At 44.4% G+C, this 21,421-nt stretch overlaps 1 protein-coding gene across 1 annotated transcript in view; it reads left to right on the top strand.

Moving 5' to 3' along the window:
- The window catches only part of MYO16 (myosin XVI), a 339,522-nt gene that overhangs the window by 157,533 nt on the left and 160,568 nt on the right, over positions 1 to 21,421 (top strand). Inside the window, exons 14-15 of the mRNA XM_066579909.1 lie at positions 8,612 to 8,717; positions 18,409 to 18,526. Coding sequence (XP_066436006.1) covers positions 8,612 to 8,717; positions 18,409 to 18,526 — 224 coding nt within the window. The remainder of the gene's footprint in view (positions 1 to 8,611; positions 8,718 to 18,408; positions 18,527 to 21,421) is intronic.

Genomic DNA, 21,421 nt, shown 5'->3' with positions numbered 1-21,421 from the left:
CATGTCAGACTACATTAAAGAAAATCTTGAGTGTGGCTTCATATGGAAGTCTTCTTCTCCAGCAGATGCGGGGTTCTTATTTGTGAAAAAGAAAGATGGATCCCTTCAGGCATGCATTGATTACAAAGCTCTAAATGCTGTTACAATAAAGAATAAGTATCCACTACCATTCATTTCTGAACTGTTTGATAGATTTCAAGGCTCCACCATCTTCTCAAAGTTAGACCTTTGTGGAGCCTATAACCTTACTAGGATTTGTGAGGGAGGTGAATGGAAAACGACTTTTAATACTAGGACACTATGAATATTTGGTGATGCCATTTTAGCTATGTAATATTCCAGAAGTATATGAGGGATTCATGAATGATGTGTTTCGAGATCTTCTCTATTCACCAGTTATTGTCTACTTAGCTTATTGATCTTCTCCAGCGATATCACCTTATATCACAAGCATTTGAAGACTGTCTTGCAGTGTTTTTGTCAAAACTATCTGTATGTTAAATTGGAAAAATGCCTCTTTGAGCAGATTAGTCTGTCCTTTCTAGGATACATAATCTCTGCCCAAGGCCTCACCATGGATAAAAAGAAGTTATCAACCAACTTCAATTGGCCAAAACCTCTGTCTGAAAGCCATCCAGCATTTCCTTGGATTTGCCAAGTACTATCGTCCATTTATTCCACATTTCTCCATGTTGACTGCCTCATTGTCTGCTATAACTCAGGTGACCAAGAATTGGTCACCTGAGGCTAAAGAAGCCTTTATCTAACTCAAATGTCTGGTTGTTTGTGCATCCTTTCTTCACTGTCTGGATTCATCAAAACCTCTTTACCTTGAAGTTGATGCTTCCTCCCTGGGAGCTTGGGCTGTTTGGCACCAAAAGAATACATTACAGAAAAATATTACATGTGGCTTCTTCTTCAAGCTATTCACTTCCGCTAAGAGAAACAATCTTATAGGTGATAAGGGTTACTTGCTATTATACTTGCCCAGGAAGAATGGAAGCATTTATTAGGTTTACTTCACCAATTTCATATTTACACGGATCATAAAAACTCAACCTATATTCAGTCTGCTTAACATCTGAACTTCCAACAAGCTCACTGGTCACTGTTCTTCACCTGATTTAACTTCTGTCTTGCATTTTCATCCTGCTTCAAAAGAGCACCAAAGTGTACGCATTTTCCAGGTCTTTTGACACTTCTGCTGATAATTCAGAGCCCCAATCCGTCATCAATCCTGAAAGAATTGTCTCTGCAAATACTACTCCCCTCTGTGATTTACCCCCAGGAAAAATCTTTGTCCCAGCTTCCCAAAGGGAACATATCTTCGCATGGGGTCAAGACTCCAAACTGACAGGTCTTCCAGGTTTCAAGAGGACATTTGAGTTTATGTCTCATCAGTATTCCTGGCCCATCATGGTAAAAGATATAAAAGACTATGCATCTGTTCGAGAAACCTGCACCAGAAATAAACCCTTTCACCAATGTCCAATTGGTCCACTACATCCACTGCCTATCCCTCAGTCACCATGGAACTCAAATAGCCATGGATTCTGTTACTGATCTACCTTTCTCTTTCAGCAATTCAATAATCTGGGTAGTCATGGACAGATTCTCTAAAATGGCCCACTTTATACCTCCAGCTCTGCCTTCTGTGGTCTGTCTGATGCAATTATTATTTGACCACATTTTCTGATTGCATGGTCTTCTGCTGAACACTGTTTCAAATAGAGGAGTACAGTTTACTTCATGCTTCTGGATAGCCCTCTATCCGCTGTTGCATGTCAAGCTTGATTTCTCTGCAGCTTACTACCCTCATTCTAATAGTCAAATTGAGTGCCCTAATCAGTCACTGTAATTATATCTTTGTCGCTTTTCTTTGTTACCAAAGCTGAACTTTACTTTCACATGTCTCGGACATTATGAAAAGGTCTGCAGAGAAGAAAAGAAGTCCTCCTAAATACTCACCTGGAGATCGTGTAAGAACATTCGATTAAATATGCCCTCTTTTAAATGCACACCAGCTTTCTAGGCTCCTTCAAGATTATAAAACAAATCAAGCCAGTCTGCTACAAACTTCAGTTACCACCATATTCGAAAATTCGTAACTCCTTCAAAACCAACCATTTCCTCATCGCCGTCTTGTCACTCTAAAGAAGAATATGAAGTTCAAGAGATTCTTGATGTTATAAAGAAAAGGAGAAGGCCAATTTTCTTGGCGGAGTAGGAAAGGTTATGGTCCTGAGGAGAGATCATGGGAACCACAAGTAAACATTAACTCTCCCGAACTGATCAAGAAATATTATTTCTCTTGTAGGCCTTCTGAGGGATGAGCTATTGTTACGGTGTGCTTTTATCATGGCTTACCTGCTCCAAGGAGTTGCCACTAGAGATGAGCAAACGTACTCGGTAAGGCCGATTTCGCAATCGAGCACCGCGATTTTCGAGTACTTCACTACTCGGGTGAAAAGTACTCGGGGGCGCTGTGGGTGAGCGGGGGGTTGCAGAGGGGAGTGAAGGGGAGAGGGAGAGAGAGAGAGCTCCCACCTGTTCCGCGCTGCTACCCCCCGCTCCACCACGCCACGCCCCGCCCCACAGCGCCCCCGAGTACTTTTCACCCGAGTAGTGAAGTACTCGAAAATCGCGGTGCTCGATTGCAAAATCGGCCTTACCGAGTACGTTCGCTCATCTCTAGTTGCCACCATGCTGCTACTTCTGCCTCTACTAGTTCCCTGAGTTCTGCCCATAGGACTCGTTCACGCTCCTTCCCAATCTCTTGATGGGCCAGTGTGCACTCACACTACTTCTTCTTCTTGAATCCTTTCTTTGTACTACCTATATTAGGCATCCACACCCAAAGGGAAGGATCTACAGAGAAGAATGGCAGAAAATCCCCAAATCTAGGTGTGCAAACATTGTGGCGTTATTAGTGTATCTTGACGCCACCAGGAAGTACTGGTGGAGACAAGACAGACTGCCTAGTGACTCCCCCGAGAAGCTGATTGGCTGCAGAGAAGGCTCAGCTGCAGGTCCTGACAGCTAAGTATAATGATGCCTTCCACAGTGAATACACGTTTCTGCTCCTGCTAATCCCCGCTCATCGTCTGCCCTCCCGTCTTGGCATTGTTACTAGTGCTCCCCGCGGCCGTCTCCCCGGCCTGTGCATACTGCTCACCGGGCAAGCCTCTCCCCTGCCGCCTCCCCGGCTGCTAAAAATGATCCCCCTCGCAAGCAGTTCGGTAGGTGGCCCTATAATCGCCGCTGCTACACAACTGCTGTCCGGTGCTGTGGTCCCTGCTTGTGCTGTTACATGTGCGTGTCTGGGCTGCCCCCTGCAGCTGCTTCTGTCAGCGTGCGTTGGACACTGATCTTCCTTCTTCCTGCTCACAGGGCACGTCACATCTGCCGTCACGGCTCCTGTCTGCGGCTCCCCACGTCTCTGTTGTGTCCTCCACGGTGGAAGTATATCCAGGGCAGTGCTACATCACAGCTGCTGCCTCTGTATATGGCTTGTTGCCTGCTGTGGACGGTTAGGGTTAGGGATTATGTTCCATTTACCGTAACATTATAAGGCTAAAAGAAACATAATCCCTAACTCTTATCGTCCACGGCAGGCAACAAACTATATACAGTGTGCTGCTAGGACTTTTGGCATGTCAGCCAATGGGGATCTAGGGGTGTGAGAGGGGCATTCCCCCTGTCAAACCCCTAGCTTCCTGGTGGCGTCAAGAAACACTAATACCCATTGTGGCATCATATGCAAGAAGACTGGAGGCTGTAATTGCTGCCAAAGTACTAGGTACAGGATCTAAATACTTATCACAATGCAAAATGTAAAGTTTTTTACTTTCAAAACATTTACAAAGATTTCTAACATTCTGTTTTCACTTTATCATTATGGCGTACTGAGTGTAGAATGATGGGAAAATACTTGTTTTGTAATTTGCACAAGGCAACAACATAGCAACATGTAAAAAAGTGAGAGGCTCTGAAGACTTTTGAAATGCATTGTTCGAGGTGTTACCTTTCATTGTAATCCTGCCTTTGATGATAATGAGATGACTGCCGAGAGGGTGGCTGTAAAACAGGAAATGTCAGAATATTATTAAGGCCCTTTTACACGCAACAATTATAATCACTCAAAATTGTTCAAACAGCCTAAAGTGAGCAATAATCGTTACGTGTAAATGTGTAACTATTACTCAATTGTTGTTAGCAGTTGTTTAAGCTGACTTTTCTGTGAGCTTAAACAACCTTGTTATCCCTCACTGGCTTCTTGTGCTGTGTGACAGCTCCTTGTACAGCGCTTCCCATAGAAAACGCCGATCGAGGAGCAAGAAGCCAGTGAGCGTCTTTCACTTTGAAAGCACTGTATGCGCGCTGATGACCTTAGTGGTGATGTCCGCACTTGTGCAGTCGCTGAAATGACTGTCGGCTTGTGTAAAAGGGCCTTTAGGCTTAGTGGTCAATTTGAAAGCTGCAGGATTTTAGGATTTATTTGTTTTTTATTTAATGAAACATATTGAAAATAAAAACTTGATTTAAACAATAGTAATTATTAATTAATTATACATGACCTTTGAAAGAATATAGATCGGACAGCGCCTCAAGGAAATTTTAAAACAAAATGAAAGAAAAGACTTACCTGGTGCAAGCAGGAGGGCCCCAAACAAGGAACCCACCTGCCATGGCTCCGGGTACTGGTTCACTTTGAAATATAAATCTCTATGTCCAGCAGAGCATCCGCGATCTCGGAGGGCAGCAGGAGATAACCCACAATCCAAAAACCAAAAGAGAATGGGTGGAATAGATATCAGTAATCAAAACAAAAAAATATATTCTCAGCACTCATAGGGAATCCTTTTGAGCGCTGAGAATATATTTTTTTGCTTTGATTGCTGATTCCCTTTAATAGGATACTTTCCAAAACTAAGCAACTATTTAAAGACCCAGGCTTCATGTGTGATTTAAGACATAGTCATGTCCTGTGGTAAAGCATGTATAAAATAAAGCTCTGTTCACACTTGGGTAGTGGGTTACATTTATCATGGAAGCCACAATGTATGCCGGATGCATTGCTCAATGGATACCACCAACTCCGGCGACCCTCATTGACTTATAAAAAGGATCCTTTAGGTTCTTCCATGGTTTCTGTAGTTTGGATTGTAAGAACAGTGATGCATGCAGCTCTATTCTTCATGGGAAATTTAACAGAATCTGAAATGGAGCCTCTAATGCAGATGTGAACATAGCCTAATCCAATCTGATGCTATGCGCCAGCTACGAAGAGAGGTGGCTGACTGAAGTTTTTTAACAGTATATGGCCACTCTCACACATTGCATTGGTAAAACGCTGCTGCTTTTAATCGCAGCATTCTACTGCAATTTTTATCTGCGTTTTCGCAAGCAGGTTACTGCGTTCAACAGCCTTTTTTAACGCACCCCATTATTCTGATGGCTGATGAGATGCATTAAAAAATGCAAAAATGCCCCAGAATAGAGCAGGCAGCGCTCAAAAATGGCGTAGTTAGAAAACGTGATGTTGAAGCGCAGGTCTGCGATGCCCCATTGAGATCAAGGGGAGCATTGTACCATGATTAGTGCGGCATTCGAAATGCCACGATAATCACAGTTAAAAGCGCATGTGTGGGAGTGGCCTAAGGCTGGGCTGACTCTTTATTTTTTAGCCCTAGTTTTACATGTATGCCGGGAAAAGCTCCCAATCTTAAACTGGCGCTGTTATAGATGCCTAACAGTGGAATCTGACACACATAGACTAATATGGAATCTGTTTAACTGATACATTGTGCCTTTTTCATGGCGGATCCAAAAATGGATGCATTTATTGCTTTTTACTGACAGATGCCACTGTCTACCAACAAAGATAGATCAGAGCCTCAAAGCATTGTGGTTTTATGCATCCTAAACTCATATAGCCATTTGATCTCACTTGTTGTGCATTTTGATTGATTTCCTATCTGTTGCTTGTTATTTTCTATGCACAAATTCAATGTAAAAACAATAGGAAAAACATGAAAGATCACATGGAGATAAAAAAGCAAGGAGACATAACTACCATTATACTGTCAGTATGTGCCGAGGGAGAAGTGATGTTATTATTGTGATTCTTCTAGGCTTCTTTAATGTAATGAAAGTGCTGCCAGGAAATATTATATACTCTTAGAATATATACACACTAATTGGTGACAACATGCAGAGTTTTATGTAGTGCCTGCCATTTAGGAGACAAGGATGCTGATGGGTTCTTCTGGGAGTGTTGAGACTTGTTCATTTGAAGTTAAAATAGTTACTGTATATCAAAAAGTAGACCCCCATTTGCTTTAGTCATAAAATCCACAGTCCACTGTCTGACGTCTAAAGACATTCTGATTGAAGGCTGTACAGCTCTGATGTCGGAAGATGTCCGGCCAGGTATTCTTACTGTAGATTACTGGTCGCTCTGTTGTCGGGGCCCCTCCAGCATTTCACATACCGCAGTACTGGCTCTAGCCAGCAGATGGCACAATTGTATAATGGCAGAAAGAGAAAGCCCCCTAGAAAACCCTGAATCCAAAATTGGATTGGAAAGGGTTAAAATGTTGTTTTCCACGCAGATGTACAGCATATGACAACATATCGTTCGCGCGGAAGAATGAACGCAAGCAGCGAATGACATCAGAAAGTTGGCCAACTCCATGGAAACCCCCTTCTATCGCTCAGGCGACATTCCCTTGTGCTGTCGTAGTGAGATGTTCTGAGAGCCATGCCTCATGATACTGCTCTCCAGGCTTGGCTGGCTTTATACTGAAAGTAGTATAAAGCACTTAAAAAAATGACTTATTCTTCTGCAGGAATAGCCCAGAAGAATAAGCAGAGGTTGCAGACAGCAGTCTGGATGGTGTGTTGCTCTCCAGACTCTCATGCATTGTCAGCCCACAAATTTCTGCTTTCTTTATTCCATTTGTATCTTCTCTCATAGCAACTTGCGTACCAATCCGCATCCATGGGCAATATAATTGAGTATACTGCGGATCTAATGCATTTATAGATATCAATGGAGCTCATATACTCGGAATCGGTGGTAAAATAGAGCATGTTTGCGATTTTTCTTTCACTCACAGAATCTGCAATACCTACTTGCAAGTGTGAGCAAAACGGCCAAGGTTGATGCATTTGATAGACTGTTTATTACTGCATATCATACGTGCAGACTGCGGTTGCAGAATTCGTAACTGAAATCCGCTCGGGTGAGACTGGACTTAAGGTGCGTTTTGATACAAAGATGATCGCTCAAAAGATGGCTTTTGAGTGATCATTTTGCATAAACTACTAATTGGTACTAATGCCCATTAGTACTAATTAGTAGCGTTTGAGCTGCCGGAAGCTGAATTTATTCAGAGCACCGTTCGCTATTCTCTGACTAAATTCCTTTTGTTCTGCCATGGGTCTGAAAGCTGAGAGAATGTAATCATCTGTAATCAGCGGTCCCCAGGCAGAGCGCAGCGTGCGGTCCTGCTTATCAGTTGTTCTGCTGAACAATGGATTTCAAGTCGAACTGAGATCCAACATTCGGCAGAAAACTGAAAGATGGGCACATTTATACTCAATAATTATCGCTCAAAAGACTGCTTTTGAGCAAATTTTGAACGATAATTGTTGTGTCTAAATGGGCCTTTCGTCATAGTTATAGATATTATATTATTAACATGTTTCACAACTATTAAAGGTCTCATCTAGCTTAGAACCACAACATTATAATATTAACAAAGAACAGCAGCAAGACAGGATTACTGGGGAGGGACTGCAGTATAGTATTGGCTGTTAAGAGCTAGAGATCCCTTGCAGCAAATAATTTAGTGGTGTAAAAGCGAGACATATATAGCTGATTTACTGGAGATCTGTGTACATGTCTGCGCCTTGCTATCAACAGTGTGATTTCTAGTTGAGAAGACACTGCATTATCTTGCAGCTTGACTTGACAAGTGTATTCTCTATGTTGTACATAATGCTTGGTCAATCTATTACAGTTGTTCGATCGAGATGCTTTGTAACTTTTGCCATTTGCCACTAGGTGGCTCTAAAGCTCTACAATATTTCAGATTCATGATGTGTGAGGCACGCATAGACGCAGGAAGTGTAGTTATGTGATACGTATTTTTTTGTTAGTTCAGTAGATTTACAGTTTATATTGAATGCGTCATCAAAAAATAACTTATTATGTAAATCAGTTTTTATGTTAAATATCTTCTTAAAGAATTGTTGATGATTTTTTCTTACATTTTTGACATCACAATCTATGATTTAAAAACAATTGACTGTTGTGAACTTTGATTGGCAGTAGTGGTTACATATAGAGACTGCACATTATTGTTGGAGCCAAGTAAAAAAAAGACTGTTAGGGGACCATGCACATGAGAGAAATGCAGTACTGTAAAGATAAGTACATTCCTTTTGTTATTTTAGACCATATTAAACGTATTTGAAAACTTAAGGGGCTGGAAAACCCCTTACAAATGCTTCAGAACATCTATACCCAGGTTTTAAAACTGATTTAAAAAGTTTATATTTTTGAGCAAATATCTTGATCAAATTTCTTATATTTTCTTCCTAGTGGTGAAAGTGGTTCTGGCAAGACAGAAGCTTGCAAACATATAGTTAAACACTTGGCCCTCAGGTGTAGTTCCAGGAAAAACTCTCTGCATTCAAAGATTAAACATGTGAGTTATCACTTTGGTACTTCTATGTCTTTGGTATTCACCTAGGAAATGTGTGATAGCAGATAGATAGATAGATAGATAGATAGATAGATAGATAGATAGATAGATAGATAGATAGATAGATAGATAGATAGATAGATAGATAGAAGATGGATAGATAGATAGATAGATAGATATGAGATAGATAGATAGATATGAGATAGATAGATAGATAGATACGAGAGAGAGATATGAGATAGATAGATAGATAGATATGAGATAGATAGATAGATAGATAGATAGATAGATAGATAGATACGAGAGAGATATGAGATAGATAGATATGAGATAGATAGATATGAGATTGATAGATATGACATAGATAGATAAATAGATAGATATTAGATAGATATGAGATGGATCGATAGGCGATGGATATGAGATAGAGAGATAGATAGATATGAGATAGATAGATATGAAATAGAGATATTGATATGAGATAGATATGAGATAGATAGATATGAGATAGATAGATAGATATTAGATAGATAGATATGAAATAGAGAGATTGATATGAGATAGATATGAAATAGATAGATAGATAGATAGATAGATAGATAGATAGATAGATATGATAGATATGATATATAGATATATATAGATAGATTTTGATTATGATGTGAATGATCTTTTCTCTATAAGACAGTTTTTTGGAGGCCTAACCTATACTACATTAGTAGGTTTACACTAGTTCTATCTTTGCACTCAGCTGAACACGTCTAGATGTATACAATTCTATGCCTATACCATTGCTTACAGCTTCCATAGGCCACTATAAAATAGAGATTTATTTCCTGCTGTATGTACTGATATGAATTGTGTCGTATACATCACTATTAGAGATGAGCGAGCACCAAAATGCTTGGGTGCTCGTTACTCGGGACGAAATTATCGCGATGCTCGAGGGTTCGTTTCGAATAACAAACCCCATTGAAGTCAATGGGCGACCTGAGCATTTTTGTATATCGCCGATGCTCGCTAAGGTTTCCATTTGTGAAAATCTGGGCAATTCAAGAAAGTGATGGGAACGACACAGCAACGGATAGGGCAGGCGAGGGGCTACATGTTGGGCTGCATCTCAAGTTCCCAGGTCCCACTATTAAGCCACAATAGCGGCAAGAGTGCGCCCGCCCCTCCCAAAAAGTTTTACTTCTGAAAAGCCCTCATTAGCAATGCATACCTTAGCTAAGCACCACACTACCTCCAACAAAGCACAATCACTGCCTGCATGACACTCCGCTGCCACTTCTCCTGGGTTACATGCTGCCCAACCCCCCCCCCCCCCCCGCACGACGCAGTGTCCACAGCGCACACCAAAGTGTCCCTGCGCAGCCTTCAGCTGCACTCATGCCACACCACCCTCATGTCTATTTATAAGTGCGTCTGCCATAAGGAGGAACCGCAGGCACACACTGCAGAGGGTTGGCACGGCTAGGCAGCGACCCTCTTTAAAAGGGGCGGGGCGATAGCCCACAATGCTGTACAGAAGCAATGAGAAATATAATCCTGTGCCACCGCCATCAGGAGCTGCACACGTGGGCATATCAATGGGAAACCTATGTGCCACACACTATTCATTCTGTCAAGGTGTCTGCATGCCCCAGTCAGACCGCGGTTTTTTATAAATAGTCACAGGCAGGTACAACTCCGCAATGGGAATTCCGTGTGCACCCACAGCATGGGTGGCTCCCTGGAACCCACCGGCGGTACATAAATATATCCCATTGCATTGCCCATCACAGCTGAGGTAATGTCATGTTAAATGCAGGTGGGCTTCGGCCCACACTGCATGCCCCAGTCAGACTGGGGTTCTTTAGAAGTGGACACATGCAGTTACAACTCCGTGTGGACCGACAGCATGGGTGGCTCCTTGGAACCCACCGGCGGTACATAAATATATCCCATTGCAGTGCCCTTCACAGCTGAGGTAACGTCGGATTAAATGCAGGTGGGCTTCGGCCCACACTGCATGCCCCAGTCAGACTGGGGTTCTTTAGAAGTAGACACATGCAGTTACAACTCCCTGTGGACCCACAGCATGGGTGGCTCCCTGGAACCCACCGGCGGTACATAAATATATCCCATTGCAGTGCCCAGCACAGCTGATGTAACGTCAGCTTTAATGCAGGTGGGCAAAAAATTAATTGGATTACACTGTAGGCGAGGGCCCCAAAAAATTGGTGTACCAACAGTACTAATGTACGTCAGAAAAATTGCCCATGCCCAACCAAGAGGGCAGGTGAAACCCATTAATCGCTTTGGTTAATGTGGCTTAATTTGTAACTAGGCCTGGAGGCAGCCCAGTTAAAATAAAAATTGGTTCAGGTGAAAGTTTCAACGCTTTAATGAGCATTGAAACGTATAAAAATTGATTACAAAAATTATATGACTGAGCCTTGTGGGCCTAAGAAAAATTGCCCGTTCGGCGTGATTACGTCAGGTTTCAGGAGGAGGAGCAGGAGGAGGAGGATGAATATTATACACAGATTGATGAAGCTAAAAGGTCCCCGTTTTTGATGGGGATAGAGAACGATGCTTCCATCCGCGGGTGCAGCCTACGTATTGCTTACGTATCGCTGCTGTCCGCTGGTGGAGAAAAGAAGTCTGGTGAAATCCTGGCTTTGTTCATCTTGATGAGTGTAAGCCTGTCGGCACTGTCGGTTGACAGGCGGGTACGCTTATCTGTGATGATTCCCCCAGCCGCACTAAACACCCTCTCTGACAAGACGCTAGCCGCAGGACAAGCAAGCACCTCCAGGGCATACAGCGCGAGTTCAGGCCACGTGTCCAACTTCGACACCCAGTAGTTGTAGGGGGCAGAGGCGTCACGGAGGACGGTCGTGCGATCGGCTACGTACTCCCTCACCATCCTTTTACAGTGCTCCCGCCGACTCAGCCTTGACTGGGGAGCGGTGACACAGTCTTGCTGGGGAGCCAGAAAGCTGTCAAAGGCCTTAGAGAGTGTTCCCCTACCTGTGCTGTACATGCTCCTCTGCTACCTGGCCCTCGGAACTGCGCCTTCGGCCACTAGCGCTGTCGGATGGGAATTTTACCATCAGTTTGTCTGCCAGGGTCCTGTGGTATAGCATCACTCTCGAACCCCTTTCCTCTTCGGGTATGAGAGTGGAAAGGTTCTCCTTATACCGTGGGTCGAGCAGTGTGTACACCCAGTAATCCGTAGTGGCCAGAATGCGTGTAACGCGAGGGTCACGAGAAAGGCATCCTAACATGAAGTCAGCCATGTGTGCCAGGGTACCTGTACGCAACACACGGCTGTCCTCACTTGGAAGATCACCTTCAAGATCCTCCTCCTCATCCACAGGCCATACACGCTGAAAGGATGACAGGCAAGCAGCATGGGTTCCCTCAGCAGTGGGCCAAGCTGTCTCTTCCCCCTCCTCCTCATCCTCCTCATGCTCCTCCTCCTCCTCAACGCGCTGAGATATAGACAGGAGGGTGCTCTGACTATCCAGTGACATACTGTCTTCCCCCGCCTCTGTTTCCGAGCGCAAAGCGTCTGCCTTTATGCTTTGCAGGGAACTTCTCAAGAGGCATAGCAGAGGAATGGTGACGCTAATGATTGCAGCATCGCCGCTCACCATCTGGGTAGACTCCTCAAAGTTTCCAAGGACCTGGCAGATGTCTGCCAACCAGGCCCACTCTTCTGTAAAGAATTGAGGAGGCTGACTCCCACTGCGCCGCCCATGTTGGAGTTGGTATTCCACTATAGCTCTACGCTGCTCATACAGCCTGGCCAACATGTGGAGCGTAGAGTTCCACCGTGTGGGCACGTCGCACAGCAGTCGGTGCACTGGCAGATGAAACCGATGTTGCAGGGTGCGCAGGGTGGCAGCGTCCGTGTGGGACTTGCGGAAATGTGCGCAGAGCCGGCGCACCTTTCCGAGCAGGTCTGACAAGCGTGGGTAGCTTTTCAGAAAGCGCTGAACCACCAAATTAAAGACGTGGGCCAGGCATGGCACGTGCGTGAGGCTGCCGATCTGCAGAGCCGCCACCAGGTTACGGCCGTTGTCACACACGACCATGCCCGGTTGGAGGCTCAGTGGCGCAAGCCAGCAGTCGGTCTGCTCTGTCAGACCCTGCAGCAGTTCGTGGGCCGTGTGCCTCTTCTCTCCTAAGCTGAGTAGTTTCAGCACGGCCTGCTGACGCTTGCCCACCGCTGTGCTGCCACGCCGCGCGACACCGACTACTGGCGACGTGCTGCTGCTGACACATCTTGATTGCGAGACAGAGGTTGCGTAGGAGGAGGAGGAGGGTGGTTTAGTGGAGGAAGCATACACCGCTGCAGATACCACCACCGAGCTGGGGCCCGCAATTCTGGGGGTGGGTAGGATGTGAGCGGTCCCAGGCTCTGACTCTGTCCCAGCCTCCACTAAATTCACCCAATGTGCCATCAGGGAGATATAGTGGCCCTGCCCGCCTGTGCTTGTCCACATGTCCGTTGTTAAGTGGACCTTGGCAGTAACCGCGTTGGTGAGGGCGCGTACAATGTTGCGGGAGACATGGTAGTGCAGGGCTGGGACGGCACATCGGGAAAAGTAGTGGCGACTGGGAACTGAGTAGCGCGGGGCCGCCGCCATCATACCTTTGAAAGCCTCCGTTTCCACAACCCTATACGGCAGCATCTCCAGGCTGATAAATTTGGCTATGTGCACGTTTAACGCTTGAGCGTGTGGGTGCATGGCGGCGTACTTGCGCTTGCGCTCAAACACTTGCGCTAGCGACGGCTGGACGGTGCGCTGAGAGACATTGGTGGAGGGGGCCGAGCACAGCGGAGGTGAGGGTGTGGGTGCAGGCCAAGAGACGGTAGTGCCTGTGTCCTCAGAGGGGGGTTGGATCTCAGTGGCAGGTTGGGGCACAGGGGGAGAGGCAGCGGTGCAAACCGGAGGCGGTAAACGGCTTTCGTCCCACCTTGTGGGGTGCTTGGCCATCATATGTCTGCGCATGCTGGTGGTGGTGAGGCTGGTGGTGGTGGCTCCCCGGCTGATCTTGGCGCGACAAAGGTTGCACACCACTGTTCGTCGGTTGTCTGCACTCTCAGTGAAAAACTGCCAGACCTTTGAGCACCTAGGCCTCTGCAGGGTGGCATGGTGCGAGAGGGCGCTTTGGGAAAGAGTTGGTGGATTATTCGGTCTGGCCCTGCCTCTACCCCTGGCCACCGCACTGCCTCTTCCAACCTGCCCTGCTGCTGCACTTGTCTCCCCCACTGAAGACCTGTCCTCAGTAGGCTTAGCAAACCAGGTGGGGTTAGTCACCTCATCGTCCTGCTGCTCTTCCTCCGAGTCCTCTGTGCGCTCCTCCCTCGGACTTACTCCAATTACTACTACCTGAGTGATAGACAACTGTGTCTCATCGTCATCGTCCTCCACACCCACTGAAAGCCCTTGAGACAGTTGCCGGAAGTCCCCAGCCTCATCCCCCGGACCCCGGGAACTTTCCAAAGGTTGGGCATCGCTCACGACAAACTCCTCCGGTGGGAGAGGAACCATTGCTGGCCATTCTGGGCAGGGGCCTGGGAACAGTTCCTGGGAGTCTGCCTGCTCCTCAGAATGTGTCATTGTAATGGAGTGAGGAGGCTGGGACGAAGGAGGAGCAGTAGCCAGAGGGTTCAGAGTTGCAGCAGTGGATGGCGCAGAACTCTGGGTGGTCGATAGATTGCTGGATGCACTTTCTGCCATCCACGACAGGACCTGCTCACACTGCTCATTTTCTAATAAAGGTCTACCGCGTGGACCCATTAATTGTGAGATGAATGTGGGGACGCCAGAAACGGGCCTCTCTCCTAATCCCGTAGCAGTCGGCTGCGATACACCTGGATCAGGAGCTCGGCCTGTGCCCACACCCTGACTTGGGCCTCCGCGTCCTTGCCCGCGTCCACGTCCTCTAGGCCTACCCCTACCCCTCAGCATGCTGTATTACCAGTAGTGCAGAAACAGAACGCTGTAATTAAATGTGCCGCTTATTGGCCTGTGGTTGGAGGCTGACTTCCCTTACGGAACGCACAGCAGAGCCAGGAAACAATTTTGCGCACGCCTGTAGTGAGACGTAGGTGCGTATGACTGAGCTAGTGGAATTCACAGCGCAGAAGCAGTCAAGTGGCCAAAGGCCAGTAGTAGGCCTTAAGTATTTTGCATCAATTTTTTTTAAAATGCTGAGCTGATACAGCAGACAGATACTGTAGGCAGCATATAATATTATGTATACTGTTTCCCTCTGGCGGGATGACGGCGATCATGTAACAGAGACAGCAGATCCAGGAAACAATTTTGCGCAAGCCTACTGTAACGCTTAGCTGCGTATTAATTAGGACTACTACCCCCAGCAGATAGATACTGTAGGCAGCGTATAATATTATGTATACTGTTTCCCTCTGGCGGGATGACGGCGATCATGTAACAGACAGCAGATCCAGGAAACAATTTTGCGCAAGCCTGCTGTAACGCTTAGCTGCGTATTAATTACGACTACTACCCCCAGCAGATAGATACTGTAGGCAGCGTATAATATTATGTATACTGTTTCCCTCTGGCGGGATGACGGCGATCAATTTTTTGGAAAAAGCCCACTGCCTATATAGCCTGAATATCTCTTTCCCTGCCTCACCAGTATACTCTGTACAATGACTGCAGACTGCGGACGCAATGCTCTGCACGGCTGATATACAAAAAAAAAAATTGTGCAACACTGCTAAAAGCAGCCTCAACAGTACTGCACACGGTCAGATGTGGCCCTAAGAAGGACCGTTGGGGTTCTTGAACCCTAAAATATCTCCTAACGCTCTCCCTATAGCAGCTCCGGCACCAGCAGCACTTTCCCTGATCTCTGTCAGAATGCATCTGTGGCGAGCCGCGGGAGGGGCCGATTTATATAATCGGGTGACACCTGATCTCGCCAGCCACTCACTGCAGGGGGGTGGTATAGGGCTTGAACGTCGCAGGGGGAAGTTGTAATGCCTTCCCTGTCTTTCTATTGGCCAGAAAAGCGCGCTAACGTCTCAGAGATGAAAGTGAAAGTAACCCGAACATCGCGTGGTACTCGCCTCTAGTAACGAGCATCCCGAACACGCTAATACTCGAACGAGTATCAAGCTCGGACGAGTACGTTCGCTCATCTCTAATCACTATCTATATGCTTGTATCACAGTATATGTTCTAGTGTTCACTAGATATTTGCACAGCTGTTAGCTTGAGGAAGGCAATGTCCCCTTTCATCTCACAGCAAAATAGTGATTTCTCTCAGCAATGTCATATCTCATTTTTGCACCTCGCCAGAATTCATGGTTTCCCTAACCTGATGGTGACCTGTGCCCCCTCTCTTCTATAAATCCGTATATTTTCATGGAATCAATTTTGTTTTTCTAACACAAAAACTGCGATAATAGAGAAAAAAAGCTATTGTCCTGGCAACTGCCTATCATTTCCTCCCTTACAGTCAAAATGTTCTTTTTAAAAAAAGTCACATTTTTATTGTAGATCTTGGTAGTATGCCTCATGTGGATATACACTTCACAACATTGAAACTGCAATGTCAAGAAGGAAAGTTGTGGAATTAAGGAAATCACAGGATCAATAGACATGTTAATGAAATGCAATTGATTCAAAAATGGTAACAATAATCAAAACATCTCATTGTGTATCACTTATAAGCGCTATGTAGAGAACTACACGCACTTACACGCCTTGACATGCTATCAATGAGGTTATTAATGGTTGTCTAAAGAATATGTCTCACTGAATGCACTTGCACATGGAAATCAACATGAGGCGTTGCTGGTAGCCCCCTTTGCAATAGCCAATCAACGATGTCTCATTTGCGCTTTATGGAAGACAAATCCAGAGATGCTGCAGGCCATGGTAGCACATTTAAGCCCCGCAGGCTGCTCACAGTTGAACGAGCAACATGTAGCCTGGTGTAGTCCTGTTGAAAAACAGCTCCTGATTTGGAGAAATAGTTGTACCACAGGTTCCACTAAAAATCAATATACCAAAGAGCTGTTGGTATACCTTGGAATGAAGACCAGAGGGATCTGCCTACTATACAACCCCACACCATAATCCAGGCAATAGGACCAATGTGGCGTTCCCTCATCAAGGCCTCTTCATGGTGCTGCCAAAGTGGTCTTCAGAGCAATCTCCAGCTGTCATTCCATCCAAGACGAAAGTGGAACGCATCACTGAAGAGGATAGACATCCACTCCAGCCTCCATTGCTATCTTGCTCTGCCCCATGCTAAGCTTTGAGAGTGGCGCCATAAGATCAATGGAACATCTGTCGGTGGATGTTTGGCTTGTAGCTGAATGTTGTGAAAGCACCTTCTGATGCTTTGTGTGGACACTACCTTAGACTTGTGATGTAACGTCTACTTCACTCTCAGTATAGAATGGATCAACCACTTGGTACATCTCAGCCTAAACGGGTAGCAATCTTCTGGAGTGATAAACCAAGGTCTCTCAGTTCAAGAATTCTGTCTCTTTCAGTTTGAAACAAGTGGCAGTAACTGGAACGTCAATAAACAGGAGGCCAAGACTTTGAGGCTTTGTGTGGCTGAAAAAAATGCTTTTAAACTGGCTTCCATATCATTGAAGCCCCTCCCATATACACAGACTGGAGATAGGTGCATGAAAATTTGAACATTTGCATATTTTAGCGGTGCCTTCAACGTCCTCAATTTGCATAGCCTTTTGGCTTTTTCTTCTTGGTGTTGCAATTTCAATATTGAGTAGTGTAGTTGGTCAACGATTATTGGTAAAGGGTTGCTCAGCCTTTTTATTTCAAGTAAAATACAGGGTAGAATGGTACAGTATAAAAAATTAAAGAAGTAATGCCCCACCTATGTCTTGACATCCCTGCTTTAAGACTTTCCCACTGGTCTCTAAACTTCCTGCTGCATTTAGATGGACACATGACTACTGCAGCAACCAGAGATTGGCTGTAGCTGTCACATGTCTATCTAGATGAAGCAGGGAGTTGTCCTAGAATGGGAGCGTCAAAGGCTGGGTAAAGTATTTTTTATACCATCATAAGCTACTTTTTGAGGGGGTGGACAAATATTAATATTATGGAGAGAATTCAGACAGTTTTTAAACAAAATTGTATTCACAATGTCTTATTATTATTTTTTTACAGTCTTTGCATATCAGTCTTACATGTGCTGTATTATTTAACGAGTTATAGGGGTTATTTTAGTGATGGATCAACTAATGAGCATATTATTTAATTGTATTTTTTAAGGATTTTTACATTTTTTTAAATTTTTCGTTATCTTTTTCTTTTTAATGCTTTCTTCTTACATTTTCCTTTTATACTTTTTTTTTAGAATTATTCTATGGGGTTCGTATCTATATATCATTTAGCCTGGCTCAAGTTTTATTTTGGTGTCTAAACATTTACCGATAGAGGAAAGTACAGGGAGAAGGCGCTGCCTTTTATAAGCAGCTCTTCCTGCACTGACCTCACAACTCTGCTCAGGCTCTACTGTGGCCACATTTTTGGTAACCGTACCTGTTGCTTAAGCAGAGTTTGATTAAATGGGCCTTCCGTGCATTGTGAAATCTGCGAGACAGTTTGGCTTGACTATTATTTTTCCAGACATCTAAGTTTATTTGTGATGAAATCCTCTGTTTTGTAATTAACAGGTAAATACAATTCTTGAAGCCTTTGGTCACGCAAGAACAACACTTAATAGCTCATCTAGTCGTTTTATTAAATTCCTCGAGTTGCATTTTTGTGAAAATTCGTCAACTTTATTAGGAGGTAAGTTATGTCTACAATGCTTTGTGTACAATGGATGGCTGCTGATTGTTGGCATTGGAAGAAAGCCTAGTAATAGCTTGCAGTACTCTAGGGTCGGCAGGAAATGTGCAGTTTACTACTAAATGGAAGCAGCATGGAGTGTCTGAGCTTAATGAGAGTAATGGGTGGATGTATTTGTGAAACTTACAAATGTCAATATATAATGTACCACTTGGTTTAACCCTTTCCATTCCAATTTTGGATACAAGGTTTCTCAAAAGGTTTTCTCTTTTTGATGTTATATAACAGTGCCATCTGCTGGCTAAAGCCAGTGTGTGTGCTCCAGAGAGGCTCTGACAGCGGAGTGGCTGGCAATAGTTGGTAAGAATACCCTGTCGGATGTCTTCTGTCATTGGAGCTGTACAAGCTTCAATCAGAATGTAGGAAGATGTTAGGCAGTGGATTGGAAAGGGTTAATATAGTGCAATACTTATAAAAATGTATACGATCTTTATCATCACAACAAATAATGTATTTTCTGCACATTAGTGTCATGGATCAATAGTGCAAGGCACATCTCTTAAATTTTCTGCGGTCTTTACAACAATCCGTAGTAGGCATACTCAACTAGTTTTTGTTAAGGTCCAGCCTCTGGGTCTGCAGTCAGGTGAAGGTGCGGCGAACCCAGGTAATGATGGTTAACACAAGGCCACATAATTATATATAAATGATGGCACATGTACAGCAATACCAAATATGTTTAGGTTTTTTTTCTTGCTACTTTTGCATCATTGTAATTCTAGACACTGTATGGATATACTCTGGGCCAGGTGAATGACCAGGTTCAGGGACACCATCAATAACAGTAGAAACAAAACTTTGGCACTTCCATGGATTCCAGTTATGCAAACAGCATTTTATTTATATATGATGAATTAAAAACATCTTCCAAAATTACGCTTAGATGTAAATAATTTGGCAAATGTTTTAATTCATGATATTTAAGTAAAATGCTGTTTTTATGTTGGAATCCACATAAGGGCTGGAGTTTTGTTTCTACTGGTTTTGCACCATGGAGCAGTTAATTCACCATATTCTGAGAGCCATAATTTTGTTATTATCCCATCAACAGAGCTGTATTTCCTCACAGTAAGGGTGGCTTCACACGAGCGTGTTTTTGTGCGTACTTAGGTGAGTACATACGTGCGGACCTAGGTACGAGCAAAAACACGTGTGTATGCAGCTGCGTGCATTGTTCTCAATGCAGCCACGGCTGCTGCCGGCGGCTCGATTGAAGACAATGGTCTGCTGGCACCCCTGAATTGTTTACATATAAGCCTTCCCTGAAAAACAATCATTTTAGTGTAAAAAAACCCCAAAACTTACCCTCCGCTGCTGCCGTGTCCCCAGCGGGAATGAAGAACATATCTGCTGCATGCGGCAGATGTTTCCTTCATCCCTGCTAGTAAAAAGAATTCCCTGCTGCTACATCTGCCACATCTGTGACAGATGCAGCAGAGGAATTCTTCTATTCCCTAGCGCAGCTGTCACACATGACAGCTGTGGTACAGAATCCTGCTGCCGGCACCCGTCAATGGATTTCAGGGAAGGGCTTTAATATAAGCAACAGCCGCGGCTCCATTGAAAACAATGCATGCATTCCCTATGGTGTACACATGTCCTATCTTTGCAGGCACGGACCTGCAAAGTACGGACATGTGAACACACCATAGGGAATGCATTGTGGCTTATAGATGCGTGTTTTTGTGCGCGTGTATGCACACACAAAAACACACTCGTGTGAAGCCACCCTAATAGTGCCTCCTCTTTGGTCTAATTTACTAATAGTACCTGCTTGTGGTTCTATTTAGTAATAGTATCCACAATTACTAACTATGCCCCAATGTGGCCCCATTTAGTAATGCTGACCCTTTTATGGCCCCATTTAGTACTACCGCACCCTTTGTGACCACATTCAGTAACATTAACCCCACTGTGGCTCCTTTTAGTAACATTAATCCCACTGTTGCCCCATTTAATAATATTAACCCTACTGTGTCACCATTTAATAATATGAACCCAGCTGTTGTCTCATTTAGTGACATTAACCCCAGTGTGGTTCTGGCTAACTTTAGCAATAGTTTCCAATCTTCCTGAATGTATAGCCTGGCGGAAACATCTGCTGAATGCACTTAATACTAGAACAGGAGATGGGGGAGAAGTCAGGATAAGCTGAGCATTGGCACAGAGCATTGCACAGTGTCCGAAACTTGTGTAGGGGCAGTGAGTGACTGACCATGAAATACTTCTGCCCAAGTGGATGTTCAGGAGAGGGTCTCGGCGTGTCAGTGGTTGGGACTCTTTTCCATTGACTGAGCTCTCTGAAAGCTTGTTTTTTTGCAAGATAAGCTCTAGTCTTCATTACCCCATTTTTGGGGCCATATAACATTTCAATCACTTTTTATTCCTTTTTTTTTTCTAGAAGAGTTTTATTTTGCAGAACAAGTTTTATATTTTAGTGATACAATTTTGTGATTCATATGACTTTTTTATTGTTTTTATTGTTTTTTTGTGAGGTAAGATATACAAAGTTAGCTATTTTGTCCATGTTTTTTTTCACAGTGTGTAACATGCTGATTAAATAACGTGCTAACCTTTTTGTGTGCATCATTATAAACGTGGCAACATCAAATTTGCGTTCTTTTTTTTTACATAGTAAAGGAACTTAGATTTTTTAAAAATGTTTTTTCTTACACTTTTTAAACTTTTTATTTTTGTCTCACAAAGGAGATCCTTTGTGAGACAAGCGTCCAATTTCCATAGCAACCAATTAGGACCCTGTGATCCCCTTGTGGGGGTCCGATAGGTAACAGAGGGAGCCCCCTCTGTCTGTCAGCCTTTTATATGCCAGAGTCG

The sequence above is a fragment of the Eleutherodactylus coqui genome, chromosome 1 (assembly GCF_035609145.1).
Source record: "Eleutherodactylus coqui strain aEleCoq1 chromosome 1, aEleCoq1.hap1, whole genome shotgun sequence".
NCBI classification, from domain to species: Eukaryota; Metazoa; Chordata; class Amphibia; order Anura; family Eleutherodactylidae; genus Eleutherodactylus; species Eleutherodactylus coqui.
This window is presented reverse-complemented; position numbering and strand designations above follow the sequence as displayed.